Source organism: Nerophis lumbriciformis, linkage group LG10, assembly GCF_033978685.3.
Source record: "Nerophis lumbriciformis linkage group LG10, RoL_Nlum_v2.1, whole genome shotgun sequence".
Taxonomy (NCBI): Eukaryota; Metazoa; Chordata; class Actinopteri; order Syngnathiformes; family Syngnathidae; genus Nerophis; species Nerophis lumbriciformis.
The window spans coordinates 19,742,049-19,765,401 of record NC_084557.2 but is presented as its reverse complement, the minus strand read 5'-3'; the positions used below and the strand labels follow the sequence as shown (position 1 = coordinate 19,765,401).

Here is a 23,353-nt window from a genome sequence, read left to right as displayed (position 1 = left end):
CCCTCTGATGCACACTAGTCCATTGCACAGCTCCCTGATGCAAGCCCAAGAATACGTTAATTGCCAAAGAGCGCCCGTTTGCATGGTCAGAGCGGCTGTAAGTAGCAAAGGTCTTCTTCAAACGGCATGAGCCAAATTCTGTTTTTTTTTTATTACCTTCAGGGAAATTCGAGCCCTATGTCAAGATCATTTATTTAACCCTCACATTATTCGCTTAGATCCAAAAGCCTCAAGAGGATGAGAACCAGCGAGGCAAGGATGTCTGACCTCAATTTAAGCTTCACCACTGGCAGAAGTTGTGATTGTTTGCTGACATTAGCTGAGGAAATAATATCACTGCAAAGGACTATTTAATTGGGATTGTTCCATCAAATTGTTGAAGAAAGACCACTACAAATTAGCAATATTTTGCACTGTTATACAATTTAATAAATCAGAAACTGATGACATAGTGCTGTATTTTGCTTCTTTATCTCTTTTTTTCAACCAAAAATGCTTTGCTCTGATTAGGGGGAACTTAAATTAAAAACATTTTCACAGGGGGTACATCACTGAAAAAAGGTTGAGAACCACTGCTCTAGAGTCCAGTGGCAATGTGCTTTACACCACTGCATCCCACGCTTTGCATTGGACTTGGTGATATATGGCTTAGATGCATCTGCTCGGCCATGGAACCCCATTCCATGAAGCTCTCTGCGTACTGTACGTGGGCTAATTGGAAGGTCACATGAAGTTTGGAGCTCTGTAGCAACAGCCTGTGCAGAAAGTCTTTGCACTATGCGCTTCAGCATCCGCTGACTCCTCTCTGTCAGTTTACGTGGCCTACCACTTGGTGGCTGAGTTGCTGTTGTTCCCAAACTCTTAATTTTTCTTATAATAAAGTTGACTTTGGAATATTTAGGAGAAAGGACATTTCACGACTGGATTTGTTGCACAGGTGGCATCGTATGACAGTTCCACGCTGGAAATCACTGAGAGCGGCCCATTCTTTCACAAGTCTGAAACTGTCTGCATGCCTAAGTGTTTGATTTTATACACCGGGCCAAGTGATTAGTACACCTGATTTTGATCATTTGGATGGGTGGCAAAATACTTTTGGCAATATAGTGTATATCATAATATAATATTTGGCATATAACGTAAACTACGAGTTCGCTCACTGCAGGTGCTTCAGTGCTGCATTGCCCTTCTGTTTAGACTGAGCTTTCAACCGGAAGTGTAAGTGCTGTTCCGTCTTCTAGCCGTCCATAGCGTTTTTTCTCGAATGGATTCTTCATTCATCACTTCATGCAACATTTGCAAGTTTTACATTATAAGTAAAAATATCCATGCTTACTAAACCGTCCCATGTGTGATGTCTGCAGGAGTGTTTTCATGCATATTTGTAAGAGTTATCGTAATGTAATGACACTAGCGTCATTAGCATTGGCTATTATGCTAACACGTTTATGGGTGTCTGTGTTAGAAGTATTAACTTACAATAGCATTTATTTTGTTTTGTTTCAGTTTCGTAAATTCACTAAAACGTCACAGTGGACTTATTGAGTCTGTTGAGCAGTTTGGAGAGCTAGTTTCCACAGCTCGTGGCTCCATGACTATGACTTCTGCTTTAATTGATCAAATGAGGAAGTAAACTTCTTTTCATTTAATTTTACATCATGCGCGAAAAGGAGTAGGAAGAAGCAAAGCTTATTTAATCCTACCCCTTTCCCACTTCAAAGCGTTTACAAATATATAGAATCATTTACTGACCTTTTTATATAATAAAATAACATCTATGAATTAGTATACAACAGTTTTGTAATATGTAATTACTTAATTAATTCAGTCATTATTAACATACTGAGATGAAGAATATCTTATTTTCAATAAGGTTGAAAGTATTTCTCATAATTCTTCTTTTTTGTACTCTGTAAGCACTATTATTTTGAACAACCTCTTAAACTGGATCATATCAGTACAATTTTTAACTTCTTTACTTAATCCATTCCATAATTTAATTCCACATACTGATATGCTAAAAGAAAAGTTCTAAGTGTTGTACGTGCATATAAATGTTTTAAATTATTTTTTCCTCTAAGGTTATATTTCTCCTCTTTAGTTGAGAAGAATTGTTGTACATTCTTTGGTAGCAGGTTATAGTTTGCTTTGTACATCATTTTAGCTGTTTGCAATTTTACCAAATCACCGAACTTTAATATTTCTGACTTAATAAATAAAGGGTTTGTGTGTTCTCTATATCCAACATTATGTATTATTCTAACTGATCTTTTTTGTAACACGGTTAGCGAATGTAGCGCACATTTGTAGTTATTTCCCCATATTTCTGCACAATAACTCAGATATGGTAACACTAGCGAGCAGTAGAGAATATGTAGTGATATTTGTGTATGAACTTAATGTACACATGTCAGAGTTATGGTGTTAATGAAGTATTAGTCAAATACAAGGAGAAGGGGTAGGATTAACTATTAGTTTTGCTCCTTCCTACTTCATTTCAGATATGTTCAAATGTGTAAACATGACGTTCTTTAATGTAACTTGATAAACATGTCTGAAACAAATGAATCATATCCGTTATAACGAACTAGAATGTGTCATCAACCTGCATTATCACTCATGAGGATAGTATCAAAAGCTGTAACGCCAGCTAAATGTATGTAATTTATATTGTATATTGTGCAATCGTCTCCATGCACAGTAAGTAATCAACCATTTGGTTGGGTTGAACATTTGGGGCCCGATTTACTAAGATCCAAATACCACACGCTAAACAGCGTGTGCAAACAATGAAATAGCGTGTACTATTCATTGCCGCGTTTTGTCCGATCCTCTAAGACTGCGTGTGCAATTGAAAAGTGAAGCAGGCCGCCTTATTTAGATGAGGATTTTGCGTGTACTATATGGGCCATCACAATGGAGACACTCTTGTTTACTGCAAATTAATTTTATCATGCTCCTACCTGTGGTGTTTTGCCATGTTTTCAAACAAGCGGGGGATACGTTACGTACCACTTTTTACGACCATTTTAGGAACGGCCGTGCAGTGAATCTCGAATGAAACCACTTTTTATTTGTATCTTTATGCTGAAGGTGCGCTCATTGGAGGGAGGCTGCACTTACTTCACTCAAGACACACAAAAAGTGTTTTTCATATAAGAAATATTTTAGTAACATATATAGTGTATGTGAAAAAACAAACAATACTAAAGGACACCAAAACGCATCAATTGAATTCATTTTTCATCATCCCCTTAAGTCCTCTAGCAGCTATAAAATTATAAAATTATGTTGCTGAATAGAAAATATGTCAAAAAAAATTTATTTGTCACCATCGGAGGATTCTTGTCCGTCCATCGTCTATCTTTGCAGTGCGAGCACTGATCCTGCAGCCGTGTGTGGAACTGTTTGCCAGTCTTTCCGCGAAATAAAACGCAAAATGGTGATGAGTATTGATAAATCACATTGCACGTGCTAAATAACTACACTTGGATCTTCTTCTCGCAGTATTAAGGGCGTTTTGATGATCAACATTTATTTTGCATATTAATGAAGACAGAGACGCAAAAATGGATTGAACGTCTTATTCTGCTCACTTAACATACGCAATCCACTTTGCTCATGTTTAGTGGGCCAGCTGTACGTGTGGCGTTTTAAGGCACGCAAACCTTCAGTAAATCAGGCCTTCAGTTTTCCCCAGACTGAGAATTTCTTTGGACAAATCTATGCTTCATTTGAAACACTTTGGGGAAGCCCTTTTTATGTTCCAACAGAACTGGGATCCCGCACACAAAGCAAGGAAAGAGTAAAGATGGAAGCTGTTATGGATGCAAGAACTCAGTATTTATGTCTATTTTCAGTCCCTGCTTGATTCATAGACCAGGTGTCACAATATTATTGTGTACCATTACTGTTGTGTCTGCAAGAAAAAACAATTACAGACCAAATAGAGACGATTTATCACCACTTAGCCTGCAACTGAAGACCTATGTTGTTAGGCCTTAAGAGTATTCCGATCCATTGGTTTTCTGGAATAGACAATAGGGATTGCAACCAATTATATTCACTTACAGTCAGCAATTTGTTGCCAGATTTTGTCCCAAATATGTGATATAGTGCACTTTTTATGTTAAATAATTGTGCACTGAGAAAAGCTTACTTTATAATTAAATGCCAAGGTGATCTGTTTTGCCCATCAACAAAATCTAGTCATTTTAGTACAGAGGTGTTCATGGAAAACATATTTTGGTCATGTTTATAGTCTTTCATGCAACTATTTCTATTCTCTAATAAATTATAATGACAATCTAACAGTGGCAAAATAACACAAATAATGAGAATAAACAAATACAGTCATAATGACACATCCCTCTTAAAATGATAACAAGCCCCGTGCTCAGCAGTCCTGCTGCGGCTGACTTGAATGGGGTGGCCTGGGATTAACCCCGCCATGCTCGCCTGGGGAATGGGGGGGGGTGGAGGCCTTGTCGCTTGTGGGGCGGGGCGGTTTTCCCGTCCGGCTGCGGTGAGTCTCTGGGCACCTCGAGTTAAGGCATCCCGTCTTTCTGCCTGCGTGGGGTGTGGTCTCTCACTGGCTTGGGGGCTGGTTGTCTCTTGCTTCTCCCGTGTCTTGTCCTTGTCCGGGCAGGCCCATCATTGGCCAGGCAGGACCATCCACGGCCTGCTGCTGGGCCGCAGGTTCTGGGGGTCCTGTAGCTGGCCGGCGTGCCTGCGTGAGGCCAGTGGTTCCATGTTCTCTGGGTACGGCTCCTGCTGTTTTGGGTTGGGCTTTCTGGGTGTCTGGGGCCATAATTTGGCTCCCACACTTACTGGGAGACAAATATATTTTACATGCAAACATACATACATGCATACAAAACCCAAAATCAGTGAACTTGGCACGTTGTGTAATTCGTAAATAAAAACAGAATACAATTATTTGCAAATACTTTTCAACTTATATTCAATTGAATAGACAAGATATTTAATGTTCGAACTGAGAAACCCATTTTTTTTTGCAAATAATCATGAACTTAGAATTTAATGGCAGCAACAAATTGCAAAAAAGTTGGCACAGGGGCAATTCTACCACTGTATTACATGGCCTTTCCTTTTAACAACACTCAGTAAACGTTTGGGAACTGAGGAGACACATTTTTGAAGCTTTTCAGGTGGAATTCTTTCCCATTCTTGCTTGATGTACAGCTTAAGTTGTTCAACAGTCCGGGGTGTCCGTTGTGGTATTTTAGGCTTCATAATGCGCCACACATTTTCAATGGGAGACAGGTCTGGACTACAGGCAGGCCAGTCTACTACCCACACTCTTTTACTATGAAGCCACACTGTTGTCACTCGTGGCTTGGCATTCTCTTGCTGAAATAAGCAGGGGCGTCCATGATAACGTTGCTTGGATGACAACATATGTTGCTCCAAAACCTGTATGTGCCTTTCAGCATTAATGGTGCCTTCACAGATGTGTAAGTTACCCATGCCTTGGGCACTAATACACCCCCATACCATCACAGATGCTGGCTTTTAAACTTTGCGCCTATAACAATCCGGATGGTTCTTCTCCTCTTTGTTCCGGAGAACACGACGTCCACAGCTTCCAAAAATAATTTGAAATGTGGACTCGTCCGACCACAGAACACTTTTACACTTTGCATCAGTTCATCTTAGATCAAATCAAATCAAATCAACTTTATTTATAAAGCACATTTAAAATTTACCACAGGGGTAGCCAAAGTGCTGTACAATGAACAGGTTAAAAGATAAAACGAGTACCGAGCAAACACAACACAACACAACACAAACAGAACACGATAAAAAATAAATAATTAAAATAGAATTAATAAAAACATAAAAACATAAAAACAGGATCACAGCAGGTGTATTATGGGGCGCCATTGCAGGATGGATATCACTCAGTGTTAAAAGCCATGGAATGAAAGTATGTTTTTAAGAGAGATTTAAAAACAGGAAGAGAGGAGGCTTGTCTAACACTCAGGGGTAGGTCGTTCCAGAGCTTGGGAGCAGCAACGGCGAAAGCTCTGTCACCTCTAAGCTTCAGCCTTGTGTCAGGGACCGTCAACAGCAGCTGATCGGCTGATCTTAAGGATCGGGTGGGGCAGTAAGGCTGAAGGAGGTCGGAGAGATAGGTTGGCGCGAGGTTGTTTAGACATTTAAAAACAAATAAAAGGATTTTAAAATTGATTCGGTAACGCACAGGGAGCCAGTGAAGGGACGCTAAAATAGGGGTGATGTGCTCACGTCTGCGGGTCTGTGTTAGCAGACGAGCAGCAGAGTTCTGCACGAGCTGCAGGCGGGCGAGAGAGGCCTGGCTAATGCCTACATACAGGGCATTACAATAATCAAGACGAGTCGAGATAAAGGCGTGGATTAATTTCTCAAGATCATGTCTTGATAGAAGCGGTTTCACTTTCGCTATTTGGCGTAATTGATAAAAGCTTTTTTGAACGACGCTGCTGATTTGTTTTTCGAATTTAAAATCTGAGTCAAACTTTACCCCCAGGTTTGTGACACAGTCGCTGAGATACGGGGTCAGAGTGCCGAGGTCAACGTTGGGGGAGGGAGAGCGACTTGGACCGAACAACATAACTTCTGTTTTATCTTCATTTAGGCTCAGGAAGTTAGCTGAAAGCCAGACTTTGATGTCGTGCAGGCAGTCAATAAGACGTTGAACCGTGTTATTTTGTGCCATGGGAAAATAAATCTGGCAATCATCGGCATAAAAATGAAATGCAATACTGTACTTCCTAAAAATAGAACCAAGGGGGAGAAGGTAAAGCGCAAATAAAATTGGGGCAAGGATTGAGCCCTGGGGGACCCCATGTGGTAAAGGAGCTGTGGACGACATAAAACTGTCTACTTTTACATAAAAACTCCTGTCGGTTAGGTACGACCGGAACCAGTTGAGGGCGGCGCCCTTAATGCCCACACAGTTCTCAAGACGAGTGATTAAGGTGGCGTGGTCGACGGTGTCGAACGCAGCAGACAGATCTAAAAGCACCAGGACAACATATTTACCAGAATCAGTGGACAGGAGGATATCGTTAAAAACTTTTAGAAGCGCTGACTCTGTGCTGTGGAGGGCTTTAAAACCGGACTGGAACAGCTCAGTGATACCATTATCCTCTAAGAAGGGCAACAACTGACTGTAGACAACCTTCTCTAATATTTTGGAAATGTATGGAAGATTAGAGATAGGTCTGAAGTTAGAGAGGAGAGAGGGGTCGAGGCTGGGTTTTTTAAGTAGAGGTCGTACCACTGCATGTTTAAACTCTACTGGAACTATTCCAGAAGAGAGGCTACTATTGATAATGTTAAGGACACTTGATCCAATAGTAGCAAGTACCTCCTTAAACAGGCGAGGTGGGAGGGCATCTGCAGGAGAACCAGAGGGCTTCATATGACTAACTGTGTCACTTAAAAAAGAAAAGGACACCGGCTCAAACTGATGGAAAACAGAAGAGAAATGCAGGGGAACAGAAGGGTCATATGAAGGCTGAGATAGACTGGCTCTAGTTGACACAATTTTGTCAGTGAAAAAATGGAGACAATTTTCACAGAATTCAAAAGAAGCATCAAAACCAGCAGATTTTGGAGCATCAATGACAGTGTTAATAGTTTTAAACAGAACTGTGGGGTTGTTACAGTTAGAAGATATAATCTGAGATAGCTATATATTCATTTCTGCTTTTACAGTCATCTGAAAGGAAAACAGGCTTTCTTTAAAAATGGCAAAGGACACATGCAGCCTGTCTTTTTTCCATTTTCTCTCTGCTCTTCTACATACGCACCTGGCAGCCCGAGTGACGTCATTCAACCAGGGCTGAGGCGTGGCTTTAGAGCGGCGGCATTTGAAAGGCGCGATTGTGTCCAGTGTTTGTAAACAAATAGAGTTGAACCCAGAAACCAACTCTTCAGTATTCAGACACACAGATGCTGCAGAATTATCATCACAAAGAGTCGAAAAAATAGAGGAGAACCGAGCAGGAGACGAAGAATTAAACATGCGAGAGCGTTGGGGCGGTGCGCACAATTTAACTGGACACTGCGTGGCAATATCAAACAGGATCGGCATGTGATCAGAGAACACAGCGTCGCAAATGTCCAAATTAAAAACACACAAACCATACGAGAGCACTAAATCGAGTGTATGCCCGCGTTCATGTGTAGAACCACACACAGACTGTACAAAGTTAAATGAGTCGATTATATTCAGGAAGCTCCTGGAAAGCGGCTCGTCTGGACAGCAGGTGTGAATATTAAAATCACCCACAATAAGGACACGATCATATTTGGGCAGGATTTCAGCCAGAAATTCAGAAAAGTCAGTTATAAAGTCTTTGTGGTACTTGGGTGGTCGATAGATGACGGCACACAGGACGACATCAGAAAGACCCAGTTCAAACATGCACAGTTCGAAGCTTGAAAAGGAGGATTGTAGGCGGATCTGACGGCATTTAAAGTCATTTTTAAAAACGACTGCTAATCCTCCTCCTTTTCGACCGGACGGCCGTGGGGAATTAAAGTAGGAACACTCCGGAGGCAGAAGTTCATTAAGAGGGGCGGACTCACCGGCTCTCAGCCATGTCTCCGTCACACAGAGGAAGTCCAGTCCGCGGGAAGTGAAGAAATCCTTCAGGATAAAAGTTTTGTTTGTCAAAGATCTTGCGTTCACAAGACCGAACCTGGCGGGGGCCAGCACGTCCAAGGCCGCAATTAATCCGGGTGGGGCCCGACACACAGCCCGCAGGTGGCGGTGATCCACCCCGCGCCTCCGGGGGCGGGGACAGCAGGAGCGACGACGGCAAGCTTCTTCCTCCAAACCAACGATAGGAACCAGCCAGGAGCCGATGGGATTGAGCGATCGTGGGTGCAGGAGGAGACCGGATACCGCACCATTCCTCCTTCGGGGAGCCACGGGAAGCCGGGCCAGGAGTGCCCTAACTTTCACCAGCTGGCCGCCACGTTTACCGCGGCGCCGGAGACGCTTCCGCCGGGGGAGAGGAGCCAGGGGGCGGGAAAGGAAGGCAGGAATCCGGCCAGGTGAAAAAGCTGACTGGGACGTCGAAAAACCAACGTCGAAGTTGATCATATCAGTGGGAGAGGGGCAAAGATCCAACAGTGTTTGGCGGTCATACACAAGCAGTGAGCTGACAGAGACGAAAATAGACGCAAAAAACACAAAAACGAACAGAGCTGACAGCGAGAGACGGCAGGCCAAAGCACATACTGGCGCCATCTTGCATCGGGGCGTGGTCTCACTAGATGAGCTCGGGCACAGCGTTTCTGGGTGTTGTTGATAAATGGCTTTCACTTTACATAGTAGAGTTGTAACTTGCACTTACAGATGTAGCGACCAACTGTAGTTACTGACAGTGGTTTTCTGAAGTGTTCCTGAGCCCATGTGGTGATATCCTTTACTGATTTTGATGCAGTACCGCCTGAGGGCTCGAAGGTCACGGGCTTAGCTGCTTACGTGCAGTGATTTCTCCAGATTCTCTGAACCTTTTGATGATATTACGGACGGTAGATGGGGAAATCCCTAAATTCCTTGCAATAGCTCGTTGAGAAATGTTGTTCTTAAACTGTTCGACAATTTGCTCACACATTTGTTCAAGTGGTGACCCTTGCCCCATCCTTGTTTGTGAATGTCTGAGCATTTCATAGAAGCTGCTTGTATACCCAATCATGGCACCCACCTGTTCCCAATTACCCTGTTCACCTGTGGAATGTTCCAAATCAGTGATTGATGAGCATTCCTCAACTTTTTCAGTCTTTTTTTTTGCTACTTGTGCCAGCTTTTTTGAAACATGTCAGAGGCATCAAATTCCAAATGAGCTGATATTTGCAAAAAATAACAAAGTTTTACAGTTCAAACGTCTGCAGTCTATTCAATTGAATATAGGTTGAAAATCATTAGCAAATAATTGTATTCTGTTTTTATTTACGATTCACACAACGTGCCGACTTCACTGGTTTGGGTTTTGTACTTGACTACAATTTAATCAAATGAAATGATGTTTTTCTACTCACCATAGTCAACGATAGGGAAACACACATTTGAGGCTCCGATTGGGGTTAGTGTTTAACGTCAGTGTTTGAATGGTATTAGATCTTTTGGAGTGCTTAACAATATTTTGTGTGTATTTCCTCACAGGAGGCGATGGCTGTTTTGCCGTGGACAAGAAGACAGGCCAGGTGGCGACCACAGGCCACATGCTCCAGCGGGACAGAGAGTACTTGTTAAGTGTCGTGGCCACCGATGGCCTGGGCGGCCGCAGTGCCCCCGCTGTGATTTCTGTAGTTGCTGGAGCCAGAGCGCCGCAGTTCACCAACGCGAGTTACTCCAGCTCCATACCAGAGAACACGCCTGAAGGACAGCCGTGAGTTGAGCATGTGTAAACAGGAATGCATTATGGCTGATGCACGCGAGCAACATCATTATCCCGCCACAGCGAGAGTGCTCCGCCTCGCATCTAGAAAACTGACATATATGCTGCTGCGATGTTGCCCTTTGACATTTATTTTATTTGAAATACTTTAAGGCATTGTCACTTATTATAGACAAGCGAAAAATTCCCAGTTAGCTTTACTAAATCACATTGACCTAAACCTTTCAGTGCTTCAATCTCGAGTCGACTCTTTTATGACAAATGGTAGGAATTTCTCACCATGAAATATGCCATTTAATTCTAGATAGTCGGATGAAAGGGGAATGATGTCAAAATAACCTTTTGATGAGGGCCAAAAACAGTGAATACTAGTCTCAGTGGACCAGAAAACAGTTGTAGCTGTTAGGGATGTCCCGATCCAGGTTTTTGCACTTCCGATCCGATACCGATATTGTTTTTGCATTTCCGATCCGATACCGATACTGACCGATACCGATACTGACCGATACTGGCCTATCTGAGCATGTATTAAAGTTTAAAGTTATTTAGCCCACTTAGTTGTCAGAATCGTGTTGAAAAGGGTTTTAGTACTCTTGATAACAACTAGCCAGCTGAATTAGGGGAGTTTGAATAATACACAATGATTGGTAACAAGAAACTGACCTGTTTATTCAAGGATAAACACAAAATAGACAAAATTATACATGACAAACAGAAATGGCATCATTGAACAAGGGCTGGGCGATATGGTCTTTTTTTAATATTGCGATATTTTAAGGCCATATTGCGATACACAATATATATCTCGATATTTTGCCTTAGCCTTGAATGAACACTTGATGCATATAATCACAGCAGTATGATGATTCTATGTGTTTTGATTGATTGATTGAGACTTTTATTAGTAGGTTGCACAGTGAAGTACATATTCCGTACAATTGAGCACTAAATGGTAACACCCGAATAAGTTTTTCAACTTGTTTAAGTCGGGGTCCACTTAAATTGATTCATGATACAGATATATACTATCATCATAATACAGTCATCACACAAGATAATCACATTGAATTATTCACATTATTTATAATCCAGGGTGTGGAGGGGGGCGCCGGATGTAAGTGTCAAAAAGACAGCCAAAAGAGTTTGATATGAGAATAAATCTAAAGTTAAAATATAGGGTAGAAATGCACCCATTTGCAGGAAATGTAGTCTTGATTTTCAAAATTTTCTTTCAAGGCTTGCATGTCTACATTAAAACATTATTCTTCATACTGCATTAATATATGCTACTTTTAAACTTTCATGCAGAGAAGGAAATCACAACTAAAAAAATCACTAATTTTTTCATACGGTGTTGATGCGGAAATTTTTGCCTCGCATTTTGATGGTGTGGGTGTGTGGCACCGAATGGAGATAAGCGTCTCGACAGACGTCACAATATTTGAACAATGATGACGAAAACTGTTTTCTCTGTCGTGTCCGTGTGTCGAAAATTGTTATGCGCTTATTTTCTAATTTGATTTTGTGCGTGGCATATAATTGCTATGTGCAGAGGACGCTTAAACAGTGCGCAATTGCACAGGCGAGCACCTTAGAGGGAGCATTGCTCGCATGGCTGCGCTAGCATCACGGCTAACGTTAGCCATGCTGCTACCTCTCTGCTCGGGGAGGACGTATACGTATGTGACGTATGACGTGACAGTATGTGACGTATGACGTGACAGTATGTGACGTGTGTAAGAAGGTGCACTTGCTGTCTGTGAGAGTGAGACACAGGAAAGAGTGAGAAGAGCCTGTCGTGTAATGCCAGCAGCTAAAAGCAACTGCGTGAGAATTCACAGACCTGTGGATGTGTTGAAGGTGTGCTGGAAAATGCGGAACGGAAATTACGGAGCAGCAGAAAAGTGGAATGTATTATTTAAATCGGTGCGTTGGAAAACACGGACCGGAGTTTTTTTTTAAACTGGATCTGGATCGGCATTTTCCCAAGCCTTGCCGATACGCAATTTTTGGCAAATATCGGCAGCCGATCCGATCCAAATATCGGATCGGGACATCCCTAGTAGCTGTTGAGCGGTACGACTTCATTTGACTCTGACGTAGCTCGTACCTCGAAAAACTGGTATTGTGAAACATTGTCATCCGCTGAAATGAATTCAAATCAATTTAATTCGTAATAAGCTCCCCCCAGCAAGTTTTGACAACGTAAAACAAAGTTGTAGATAAAAAATATTGAATGAGAAATAATACACTAGAACAGGGGTAGGGAACCTATGGCTCTAGAGCAGTGGTTCTTAACCTGGGTTCGATCGAACCCTAGGGGTTCGGTGAGTCGGGCTCAGGGGTTCGGCGGAGGTCAAAACAAACCCGACTCATCGTGTAAATAAAAACTTCTCCATATCGCCGTATTACGGATACGGCAACAGCAGAAGTCACACTGATTTGCAGGTGTGTAATTTGTTGTGAGTTTATGCACTGTGTTGGTTTTGTTCTTTGAACAAGGTGATGTTCATGTACGGTTCATTTTATGCACCAGTAAAAAAACATGGTAACACTTTAGTATGGGGAACATATTCACCATTAATTAGTTGCTTATTAACATGCAAATTAGTAACATATTATTAATGCCTTATTCGGCATGGCCTTATTATAACCGTCTAACCCTGGACCAAACCCTCTAACCCTAACCAAATAACTCTAAATTAAGTCTTTGTTACTTAGAATATGTTCCCCATACTAAAGTGTTACCAAAAACATATAACTTTGTCTTGAATTTGAAAAAAAAACATTTTATTTTTCACTAAAGAAGGGTTCGGTGAATGCGCATATGAAACTGGTGGGGTTCAGTACCTCCAACAAGGTTAAGAACCACTGCTCTAGAGCCAGATGTGGCTCTTTTGATGACTGCATTTGGCTCTCAGATAAATCTTAGCTGACATTACTTAACAGGATAAGTACTGAATAATTCCGCTGGTAATCACAGTGTTAAAAATAACGTTCAAAATATAAAACATTCTCATGCATTTTAACCCATCCATCCGTTTTCTACCGCACCTGTTCAAGAAGTCGCATTAATGGTAAGAAGTATTTTATTTATTATTGGTTAGCTTCAGAATAACAATATTATTAAAAAAAATGACAGACTTATTATACTCTAAAAATGTTGGCCTTACTTAAAAATACACGCATTTAGTTGTATTCAGTGTTAAAAAAAAGATTATATGGCTCTCACGGAAATACATTTTAAAATATTTGGCTTTCATGGCTCTCTCAGCCAAAGAGGTTCCCGACCCCTGCACTAGAATGTAGTACAAACAACTACAGTAGTATTATGATGTAATTCTATTTTATTTATTTATTTTTTATCATGTTCTGTTTGTGTTGTGTTGTGTTTGCTCGGTACTCGTATTATCTTTTAACCTGCCCATTGTACAGCACTTTGGCTACCCCTGTGGTAAATTTTAAATGTGCTTTATAAATAAAGTTGATTTGATTTGATTTAATTAGTGTTGTCCCGATACCAATATTTTGGTACCGGTACCAAAATGATTTCGATACTTTTCGGTACTTTTCTAAATAAAGGGGTTGCATTATTAGCTTTATTTTAACAAAAAATCTTAGGGTACATTAAACATATGTTTCTTATTGCAATTTAGTCCTTAAAAAAATTGTGAACATACAAGACAACTTGTCTTTTAGTAGTAAGTAAACAAACAAAGGCTCCTAATTAGTCTGTTGACGTATGCAGTAACATATTGTGTCATTTATCATTCTATTATTTTGTCAAAATTATTAAGGACAAGTGGTAGAAAATGAATTATTAATCTACTTGTTCATTCACTGTTAATATCTGCTTACTTTCTCTTTTAACATGTACTGTCTATACTTCTGTTAAAATGTAATACACTTATTCTTTTGTTGTTTGATACTTTACATTAGTTTTGGATGATACCACAAATTTGGGTATCAATCCGATACCAAGTCGTTACAGGATCATACATTGGTCATATTCAAAGTCCTCATGTGTCCAGGGACGTATTTCCCGAGTTTACAAACATAATATGAATTTTTTAAAAACGAAAGATGTTGTGATGGCAAACAATATTGACATAATCATAGTAGTATTGACTCGATACGTGCCTGTACTTGATATCATTACAGTGGCTATCAGGATGTAGATCCACCAATGGCGTTTGTTTACATTGTGAGGCCGGTGAGCTACGGTGTGTAGTGAAGCATGTTTAGCTATTCCTTGTCCTGCAGGGATGATACTTGTAAGAAACATACTTTATTTGTCGCCATGGAGGCGAGGATTAGTGATTTAGAAGTAGCTAAAACACTGCAGACGGCAGAAGGACGTTAGCCGCTAACTAGCTAGCCATGTCTTAAAGCACCTCTTACTGAGGGCGTTTCAGTGTTATAGCCTTACCTTTATCGTTATTTTTTAAGCCTAAATACGTCCATTCTCCCTTTTCTGTCTAAACACTGTGTCTGCTTGTAAGTACTACGTGATTGTGTGCTGCCGAACATGCTCCTCTGCTTGTAAATAAGCAATAGTACCGAAAATGATTCATTAGTATTGCGGTACTATACTAATACCGGTATACCGTACAACCCTAGATGTAATGTATTAATAATGTACGGACGGCATTTAACTTGGAGAGCAGACTTTTACGGTCTCTCCCTTGAGCTTCTCCAGAAGCTTCTCCATATTTTTATGAATAAATGTACGCCCTTTTAGATATTATTTCAACGTCCTTGTATGACTCATTCTGCTTCAGTATGGTGTGGACGAGCCGTGTCACACTCGATCGGCTTAAACAAGTCTGCTAGACGTCACGTGTTTTATGATTTCTTTCTCTAATTCAATGAATATCATCCACTTCTTCTCTACACTCAACTTCAGTTCACACTCACTTTTTTCGTTCTCATGTTTAGAAACACTAAGTTTAGGCCGATGTAAGTCATGGACCAGTACGAGTTTCGGATGGTGTGATAACCTGGGGCAAAAATATCACGGTTTTTACGATGTGTTATTATAATTACAGCTTTGAAATGTGTTATTTTGAAAAGTCTTAATTTAAGAGAAGAACAAAAATATATTTTCAATTAAACAATCTTTTTTAAAACAAAACATTAGAACATGATTAATATTAACAGGTGTATTTGAAATAGATTAAAAAATATATATATATTTCTTAATGATTAAATAATAAAGTGATTTTGTAAATGTAGCCTACTCTTGTTAAACCTGCAACTCGCTCTGGTTCACTCTCCCATCCACTCTTCTACATCTGCTTTTATGAAAAATCCAGAATTTTGGGCTCGGTTTAAGCTATTTGGCTTTCAGACTATTTTGCAGTCTTGCACCCATCATTGCTAACCATGCTTTCCCTCACTCTCTTGTCGATAGTACCTTTTTAAGATGGTCAAGTCTGGTGATCAACAACATTAAATATTTATACATTTTACATTTTTGCCTCTTTCCAGCAATTTTGTGATACATTTTCACTCCCTAATCAACAATCTACAGTTGTGTTCATAATACTTTTCCCAGGTTTCCAAACATACCAACTGACAGTTTTCGATGCTTTTTTGACACCACTTATGACTTTAAAATGATCAATTACAGGTATTTACAATCAAACGTTTTATTCACGCCCTGAATCTCTGAATTCAATTAAGTCACTCTGTAGGGCTGGACAATTAATACAATTTTAATTCCGATTTCGATGGCTTCTCACGATAATCAAAATATAATTTTTTAAAAATGGGCCACGCAACGTGCAAGCAAATTCCAGAGCTTGTAACGGTGGAACGGATGAGAAGAAGATAAGTGGGGGAAAAAAAGCATGTCTACTAGAAGTTTGGGAGCTTACCATGGTTGCTACTTATTATTTGATACATCGCTAGTATGCCTAATCAATAGGGATGTCCGATAATGGCTTTTTGCCGATATCCGATATTCCGATATTGTCCAACTCTTTAATTACCGATACCGATATCAACCGATACCGATATCAACCGATATATACACTCGTGGAATTAACACAGTTATGCCTAATTTGGACAACCAGGTATGGTGAAGATAAGGTACTTTAAAAAAAATTGTTATAAAATAAAATAAGATAAATAAATTAAAAACATTTTCTTGAATAAAAAAGAAAGTAAAACAATATAAAAACAGTTAAATAGAAACTAGTAATTAATGGAAATTAGTCAAATTAACTGTTAAAGGTTAGTACTATTAGTGGACCAGCAGCACGCACAATCATGTGTGCTTACGGACTGTATCCCTTGCAGACTGTATTGATATATATTGATACATAATGTAGGAACCAGAATATTAATAACAGAAAGAAACAACCCTTTTGTGTGAATGAGTGTGAATGAGTGCAAATGGGGGAGGAAGGTTTTTTGGGTTGGTGCACTAATTGTAAGTGTATCTTGTGTTTTTTATGTTGATTTAATAAAAAAAAATAATAATAAAAAAAAAAAAACGATACCGATTATTTACGATATTACATTTTAACGCATTTATCGGCCGATAATATCGGCAGGCCGACATTATCAACAAAAAAAATAAGGCTTATGATTTCCACATTGACGTAACAGTGGAGTACCATAATTATAACAAAATCCGCTGTTAAACGCAGAATATCAGGGAAATTGTGATCATTGACCTGCTCAGTGGCCATGTGGTTAGAGTGTCCGCCCTGAGACTGTTTGGTCGTGAGTTCAAACCCTGGCTGAGTCATACCAAAGACTATAAAAATGGGACCCATTACCTCCCTGCTTGGCACTCAGCATCAAGGGTTGGAATTGGGGGTTAAATCACCACTACTGCTCACTGCTCCCCTTACCTCCCAGGGGGTGAACATGGGGATGGGTCAAATGCAGAGGATAATTTCACCACACCTAGTGTGTGTGTGACTATCGTTGGGAATTTAACTTAAACAGTGACTAAACTACAAAATTCTGGTCTTGCCGTTCCGTAGTTGGATCAAAACAGACGTCGGAGACGCTTTGCTGAACCAAACGTTGCTTTATTACAAACGAGCGTCATTTAAACAGGTCTGCAGTACCCGGAGGAATCTTAGTCAAAAATGGAGGATTCTCAGCCCTTCTCCTCTGTTTGGGTATGTGCTAAGTCCGAACAACACCACCTGACCATTCAAGGAGATGTTCATGTGTAGTGGCTGGAAAACAACAGATGTATGGCATAACTTGTAGGCTTGACGTTTAAGGTAAACATGGAATCTCTCCGCCAGAATAGAGCGATAACTTTGGTATTCCGAAGCCTGGTTTTATTGCTTCTTCTCGGGAGAGAGCAAATTCCTGTCCACATCCGAATGCCCATCTAAGGCTCTTTCTCAACCATTATTTACTCCGACCTGATGGTTTGCTTTCTCCAAGTTGGATATGAACATTCACCATATGTTGAACATAAAATGAGTCAATGAATTCACTTCACTAGCAAGATGAACCAATATACCTACAATACAAGCGTATTGCTTGCCTATCTGTTTTATCCAGTGCGTTCATGTTTTTATTTCTATTTGATCTCTGTTTCTATGTTTTATCTAGTGTTTATTTAGTGTTTTTCCTGTTTTTATTTCTATTTTAATTTTCTTTAATACATACTAACTTTCTATTTTTATTTTTTACCTTGTTTTAATTTTATTTTATTTTTTTACTTTGTAGCACTTTGAGATTTTAACAAATGTAAAGTGCATTACAAATGTAATTCATTATTATTATTATTATTATACATGATGTTTGATAAGAAATTATCGAGTTCGAGCCCATTATCGAATCCTCTTATCGAACCCATTCTTTATCGATTCTCTTATCCAGTCCAGATAGGTTGTTGTATATGGAAAAAAACACAATATTTGGTTTAACAAAAGCTCACTTTTATTTTATAAGAAAAAATAAATAAATAAATAAATAAATATTGACTGTTACCCCCCTAAAACAATGAAATAAATAAATATTGACTGTTGTTACCCAAAGTATATTAAGTGGTATTTTTCAGAAAAAACAAATATATATAGTAACACAAAAACAACCTGTCTCTGTGATCACTATAGGTGAATAGCGATGCCTTGAGGCGTTTTTTACGGTCCATTATTTTTGCTGCTTGTGTGACATCACAGGAAATGAAGTAGCTCAGTCTAATGACTGAGCTACTTCATTTCCTGTGATGTCCCACAGGGCATTTCTTGTGGGACGAAATTCGTTCCCAGGGATTCGAATAAAGAACCAACTCTTTTTCTTTACTATAGTGGCCTCGTTAACGGGAACCGGTTCTCAAAAAGGGATTCGAGTCCATGTAATCGGTTCTTTTCTTATCGAACGGCCGGGAGAACCGGTTTCGAACATCATTCCTACCCACAACACATCTCATCTGCTTGTGTTGTTGTGAACTATATCATCGATATAACACCAATTTACAAACATGACAGGAGTCTCAACTTAGGAGGCGCTCTCTTTTTTTTTTTCTTTTTTTTAAAACAGCCTCAAGTCGCCTTCACACGTCAAGCTGTTAACAGCAACACACTTCCCCGCTTCACAATGATAGCGAGATGGGCCACATTCGCTCTGACTGCGCTAACAAATTAAAGGTTTCAAAAAAGTACCTTACACAAGCATAATGAACTTAAAGCACTTATTGACACATTTACACAATTATTATGGTTTGACCTAAAATACTGGTCAAAATTGCCCAAAAACGTATTGCACCAATAAATGTGAGACATTTTGCACTTAATCAACAAACATTTTATGAAATTCTATTTGACACAAAAAAACATACACTAGGGTGGTAAAATTATTGTAAAAGTAAAAAAAATGGAACAAAAAAAAAAATTAAGTAATATATGTAATTATTGTTTTTTATATTGCTATTGTTACTTAAATGTATTGATACTACTATTAATTTTGTTTGTTGTGGTTTATTTGTTACTAATTTATATCTGGGTTTTTTAATCAATCAATCAGTCAAAGATTATTTATATAGCCCTTAATCACAAATGTCTCAAAGGGCTGCACAAACCACAACGGCATCCGATCCGACATCAGGGCAAGCAAGAACTGAACCCAATGGGAATAATGTGAAACCTTGGAAGGGATCGCAGATGCAAATCAAACCACTCATGTAAATCATATAGTTGATGTTGATGCCCATATCTGCTGTACAGATTAACTTTACAAAATATACTCTCTTGTTATTTGTATTTGTATTTGACTTTATTAAATGTTTGGGTAGAATTTTATTGAACAGAACCAGTTTCCTTTTAAGTAATACGGAAACGTATCAAAGTTGTTATGTATTTTATGGAAGAATGTAGTTAATCATAGAACTGGCACCCAATGTTGTTAAAAAGTATGGATTTTGAACCAAGAAACTCCAATAATCAAATCGAATCGAATCGTGCGATGCCCAAAGATTCACAGCTCTAGAAAATAGGCAAATAAAAAAACATATAAAAAAAATATACAAGTATGCAAGAGCACTGTTGCCAACTTGACAACTTTCTTGCTAAATCTTCCGACTTTCCCACTCTTCTTATGGACTTTTTTAAAAATGCGACAAATCGACAAATCCAGCGTATTTTTCAATTATTTTGAAGACATGAAAGCGTGTATCAATCTGCAGTTAATGTGCTCAGCAAGCAAGTGCTGCCTTGAACCACTCCGTCATCGGAAAGCACTCAGAGAGGTCGCTCACTCGCAGTCCCAGCTGCAGTCGGAGCCGAGAAACCCCTCCGCTGCGAGACTACAAATGATGTGCGCATCTGCAATGCTTCTGCTGTTTTCGCCTTGGTTTACAAAGTGAGATGTAATTGTTTCTTTACACTCACGTTAAAATAAATCACTGCATTGGACTCGCATACCCTCAGTCACTTAATTACCTCGTCCACTGCATGTGTGTGCCTCTCGATAACAAGCTAAACGTTGAGATAACTAGCTAATTATGTCTCAGTCTAAACCAGGGGTGTCAAACTCGTTTACATTGAGGGCCACATGGCAGTTATGGTTGCCCTCAGACGGCCGCTTCTAACAATAAGTAATATATGAATATACGTGTATATGTATATAATACATTAACAATATATTTTTTTACATAAGCTGCAAAAAGATAATTACATTTTACTTTAAAAACCGTCAGCCTAGTCACTAGAATTTTACAGTAAAAGCAGTGTTTTTTTTGTACAGCATATAAAAAAATTGAATAAATGGAATAAAATGGAGAAACCCTACCACTGTTTTACGCGGTAATATTCAAGCAACAGAGCTGCCAGTTGTTGTTTTTTTACTGTAAAATCTTGTTGTTTTAATGTTTTTTTTTGTTTGTTTTTTAATATTTTAGTATCTTACTGTGTATGGAAAAAAACAGTACCAAAGTTGATTTTACGGTAAAAAACTCAAGTCGGCGGAATTTAACCGTAAAATCTATTGTCAATTTTACAGTCTACAATTTGATTGATGACTTGTTTTGAAATCATAAGTCAAGCAGATATTTAAGTACAGTATTTATCTTTATTTTAACAAAAAATATTTTTGGAATACGTAATATACTATTTAGATTTTGATAATATTGAATTTTAAAAGTTATGCAATTGCATGCAGTACGTGATTTTTAATGTCAAAAGGGAAAGAACAAATATATTTAGTAAGAAAAGATTTGTAGCTGAGATAGGCTCCAGCGCCCCCCGCGACCCCGAAGGGAATAAGCGGTAGAAAATGGATGGATGGATGGATTAACACATATTATTTTCAGGCCAGATTTTGCCAGATTTGGCCCCCGGGCCTTGAGTTTGACACCTGTGGTCTAAACTGTACACTCAAAAATACAGAAGGAAGTGGGAATCAAACCCAGAATTTAAACGATGCTTAAAGCCTTTCAACAGGTACACTGTCTATATTGTAAAACAGATTATTATGCCAAACTTAGGGACATTAAAAAAGAACACAAAACAACACAAAAACATACTCAAAAGGCAAATCTATACAACAGTTCCACCCAAAACCAAGCTGCCAGTGATCATTAACATTGAAGACTTGTTCACAATTTGTACACACGTGTTTTAGAGTTGTTGAATTGTGCATTTGGTAAGATTAAATTGATTTGCTGCCTCATTTGTGACTTTATATTAGCGGTAAAGTAAAACAAAAGGCAAAAGCACGACAAGCGCTAGATGGAAAATCCCTCCAGCAACTCTACTATTCACTCATTTATCCTTACTTAAGTTACTGTGCAGAAGTTTGGGGAAATATTTATAAAAGCAACTTACATCCCTTAACAATCTTACAAAGACAGGCACTTAGAATTATCCATTGTGTGGGGTTCAAGGAGCACACAAATTGCTTATTTTTAAGGTCAAAACTGTAAAAATTTCCTGATTAATATATTTATAGCTAGAATTCACTGAAAATTAAGTATTTCTTATATATATATATATATATATATATATATATAAATAAAATAAATACTTGACTTTCAGTGAATTCTAGCTATATATATATATATATATATGTATTTTATTTTATATATATATATATATATATATATATATATATATATATATATATATATATATATATATATATATACGTATAAATAAAATAAATACTTGAATTTTTGAATTTCAGTGTTCATTTATTTACACATATACACACAAAACACTCCTCTACTCATCGTTGTATTTAAAAATGTGCAATGCTTTGCAGCCAGTAGCACAGCCTTTGAAGGAGCATAGGTATGGGCAGTGTAATATTCTGGGTTGGAGTCAATAACCAGGCGAGGTGACGAAGTTACGTCTCTTTACTTCATACTTCAGAACCGACTCCGACACTTGCCGTCAGGGTGCGCAATACAACGTAAACTGTTGGCCAACCAAAAAGTAACCACAGAACACTAGTGTTCTGTGGTTACTTTTTGGTTGGCCAAGTGGATGTGACGACAGGCTGTCCTCACTCAGGTCCGCACGGACCGGGAGGGGGCGTGCCTTAAATCCAGCTGGAAATCGGGAAAAATTCGGGAGAATGGTTGTCCCGGGAGATTTTCGTGAGAGGCACTGAAATTCGTGAGTCTCCCGGAAAATTCGGGAGGGTTGGCGAGTATGCTGTAGATCCCTGCAACAGACTAAACTCACACATCATTTTGCACTATTAGGGGAATACAAACCTGTTCAACCATAAAAAAGACAACTCTTATCTGCATAGGTGAATATCATTATTACAAAGTAATAAATAGTCCAGACTGACAGAATTCTTATTACTTGGCCGATGGTCCATGTTGCTATTGATTTCATATTGCTATATGCAGTGTTGATGTTAAGAAAGAAAACATTTGGATTTTAATCCTCAGTATTTATTCCTTGTAAATTCAACATTACGGTCTTTTTTTTGTCTCTTTTGCAGCTTCCTAGCAGTGTTTGCCATTTCCTTTCAAAAGCACCCAATGAGCTACAGCCTGCTGATCAACCCGAGCAGCCTTTTCAACATTCAACAGGAGTCAGGGGAGATAAGTCTGACTCGGTCGCTGGATTACGAGAGCGACCAGAGACGGTACCTGCTAATGGTGCGGGCGAGCGAGGAACCGGGCAGCCTGAGCACGGCCGCAGAGGTTTGTTTAATCAGAAAGTGATCCGGGCTGCTAAACATCAAGGGGTGGGAGAGCCCGAGCTATCTGGATAATGAGATCTACTGTGATATTCTATTATTGCGACTGTCACGCATGCGATTCCTCTAGAACAGGGGTGTCAAACGTACGGCCCGAGGGCCGGATCAGGCCCGCGAACACGTTTTATCTGGCCCGCAGGATAAAACCAGTATAAAAATTAACCTGAAATATTTTAATCAAAGAAACTGCTGTTCTAACTCTTTGTATTTTTGCAGATGATGCTACATATGTACAAAATAAA

The 23,353-nt window shown here is 39.2% G+C and overlaps 1 protein-coding gene across 2 annotated transcripts in view; it reads left to right on the top strand.

The window, feature by feature from the left end:
* The window catches only part of LOC133612574 (neural-cadherin-like), a 347,009-nt gene that overhangs the window by 130,800 nt on the left and 192,856 nt on the right, over positions 1-23,353 (top strand). For both annotated transcript variants that reach the window (XM_061970110.1, XM_061970109.1), the window contains exons 3-4: positions 10,187-10,412; positions 22,851-23,055. In XM_061970110.1, coding sequence (XP_061826094.1) covers positions 10,187-10,412; positions 22,851-23,055 — 431 coding nt within the window. The remainder of the gene's footprint in view (positions 1-10,186; positions 10,413-22,850; positions 23,056-23,353) is intronic.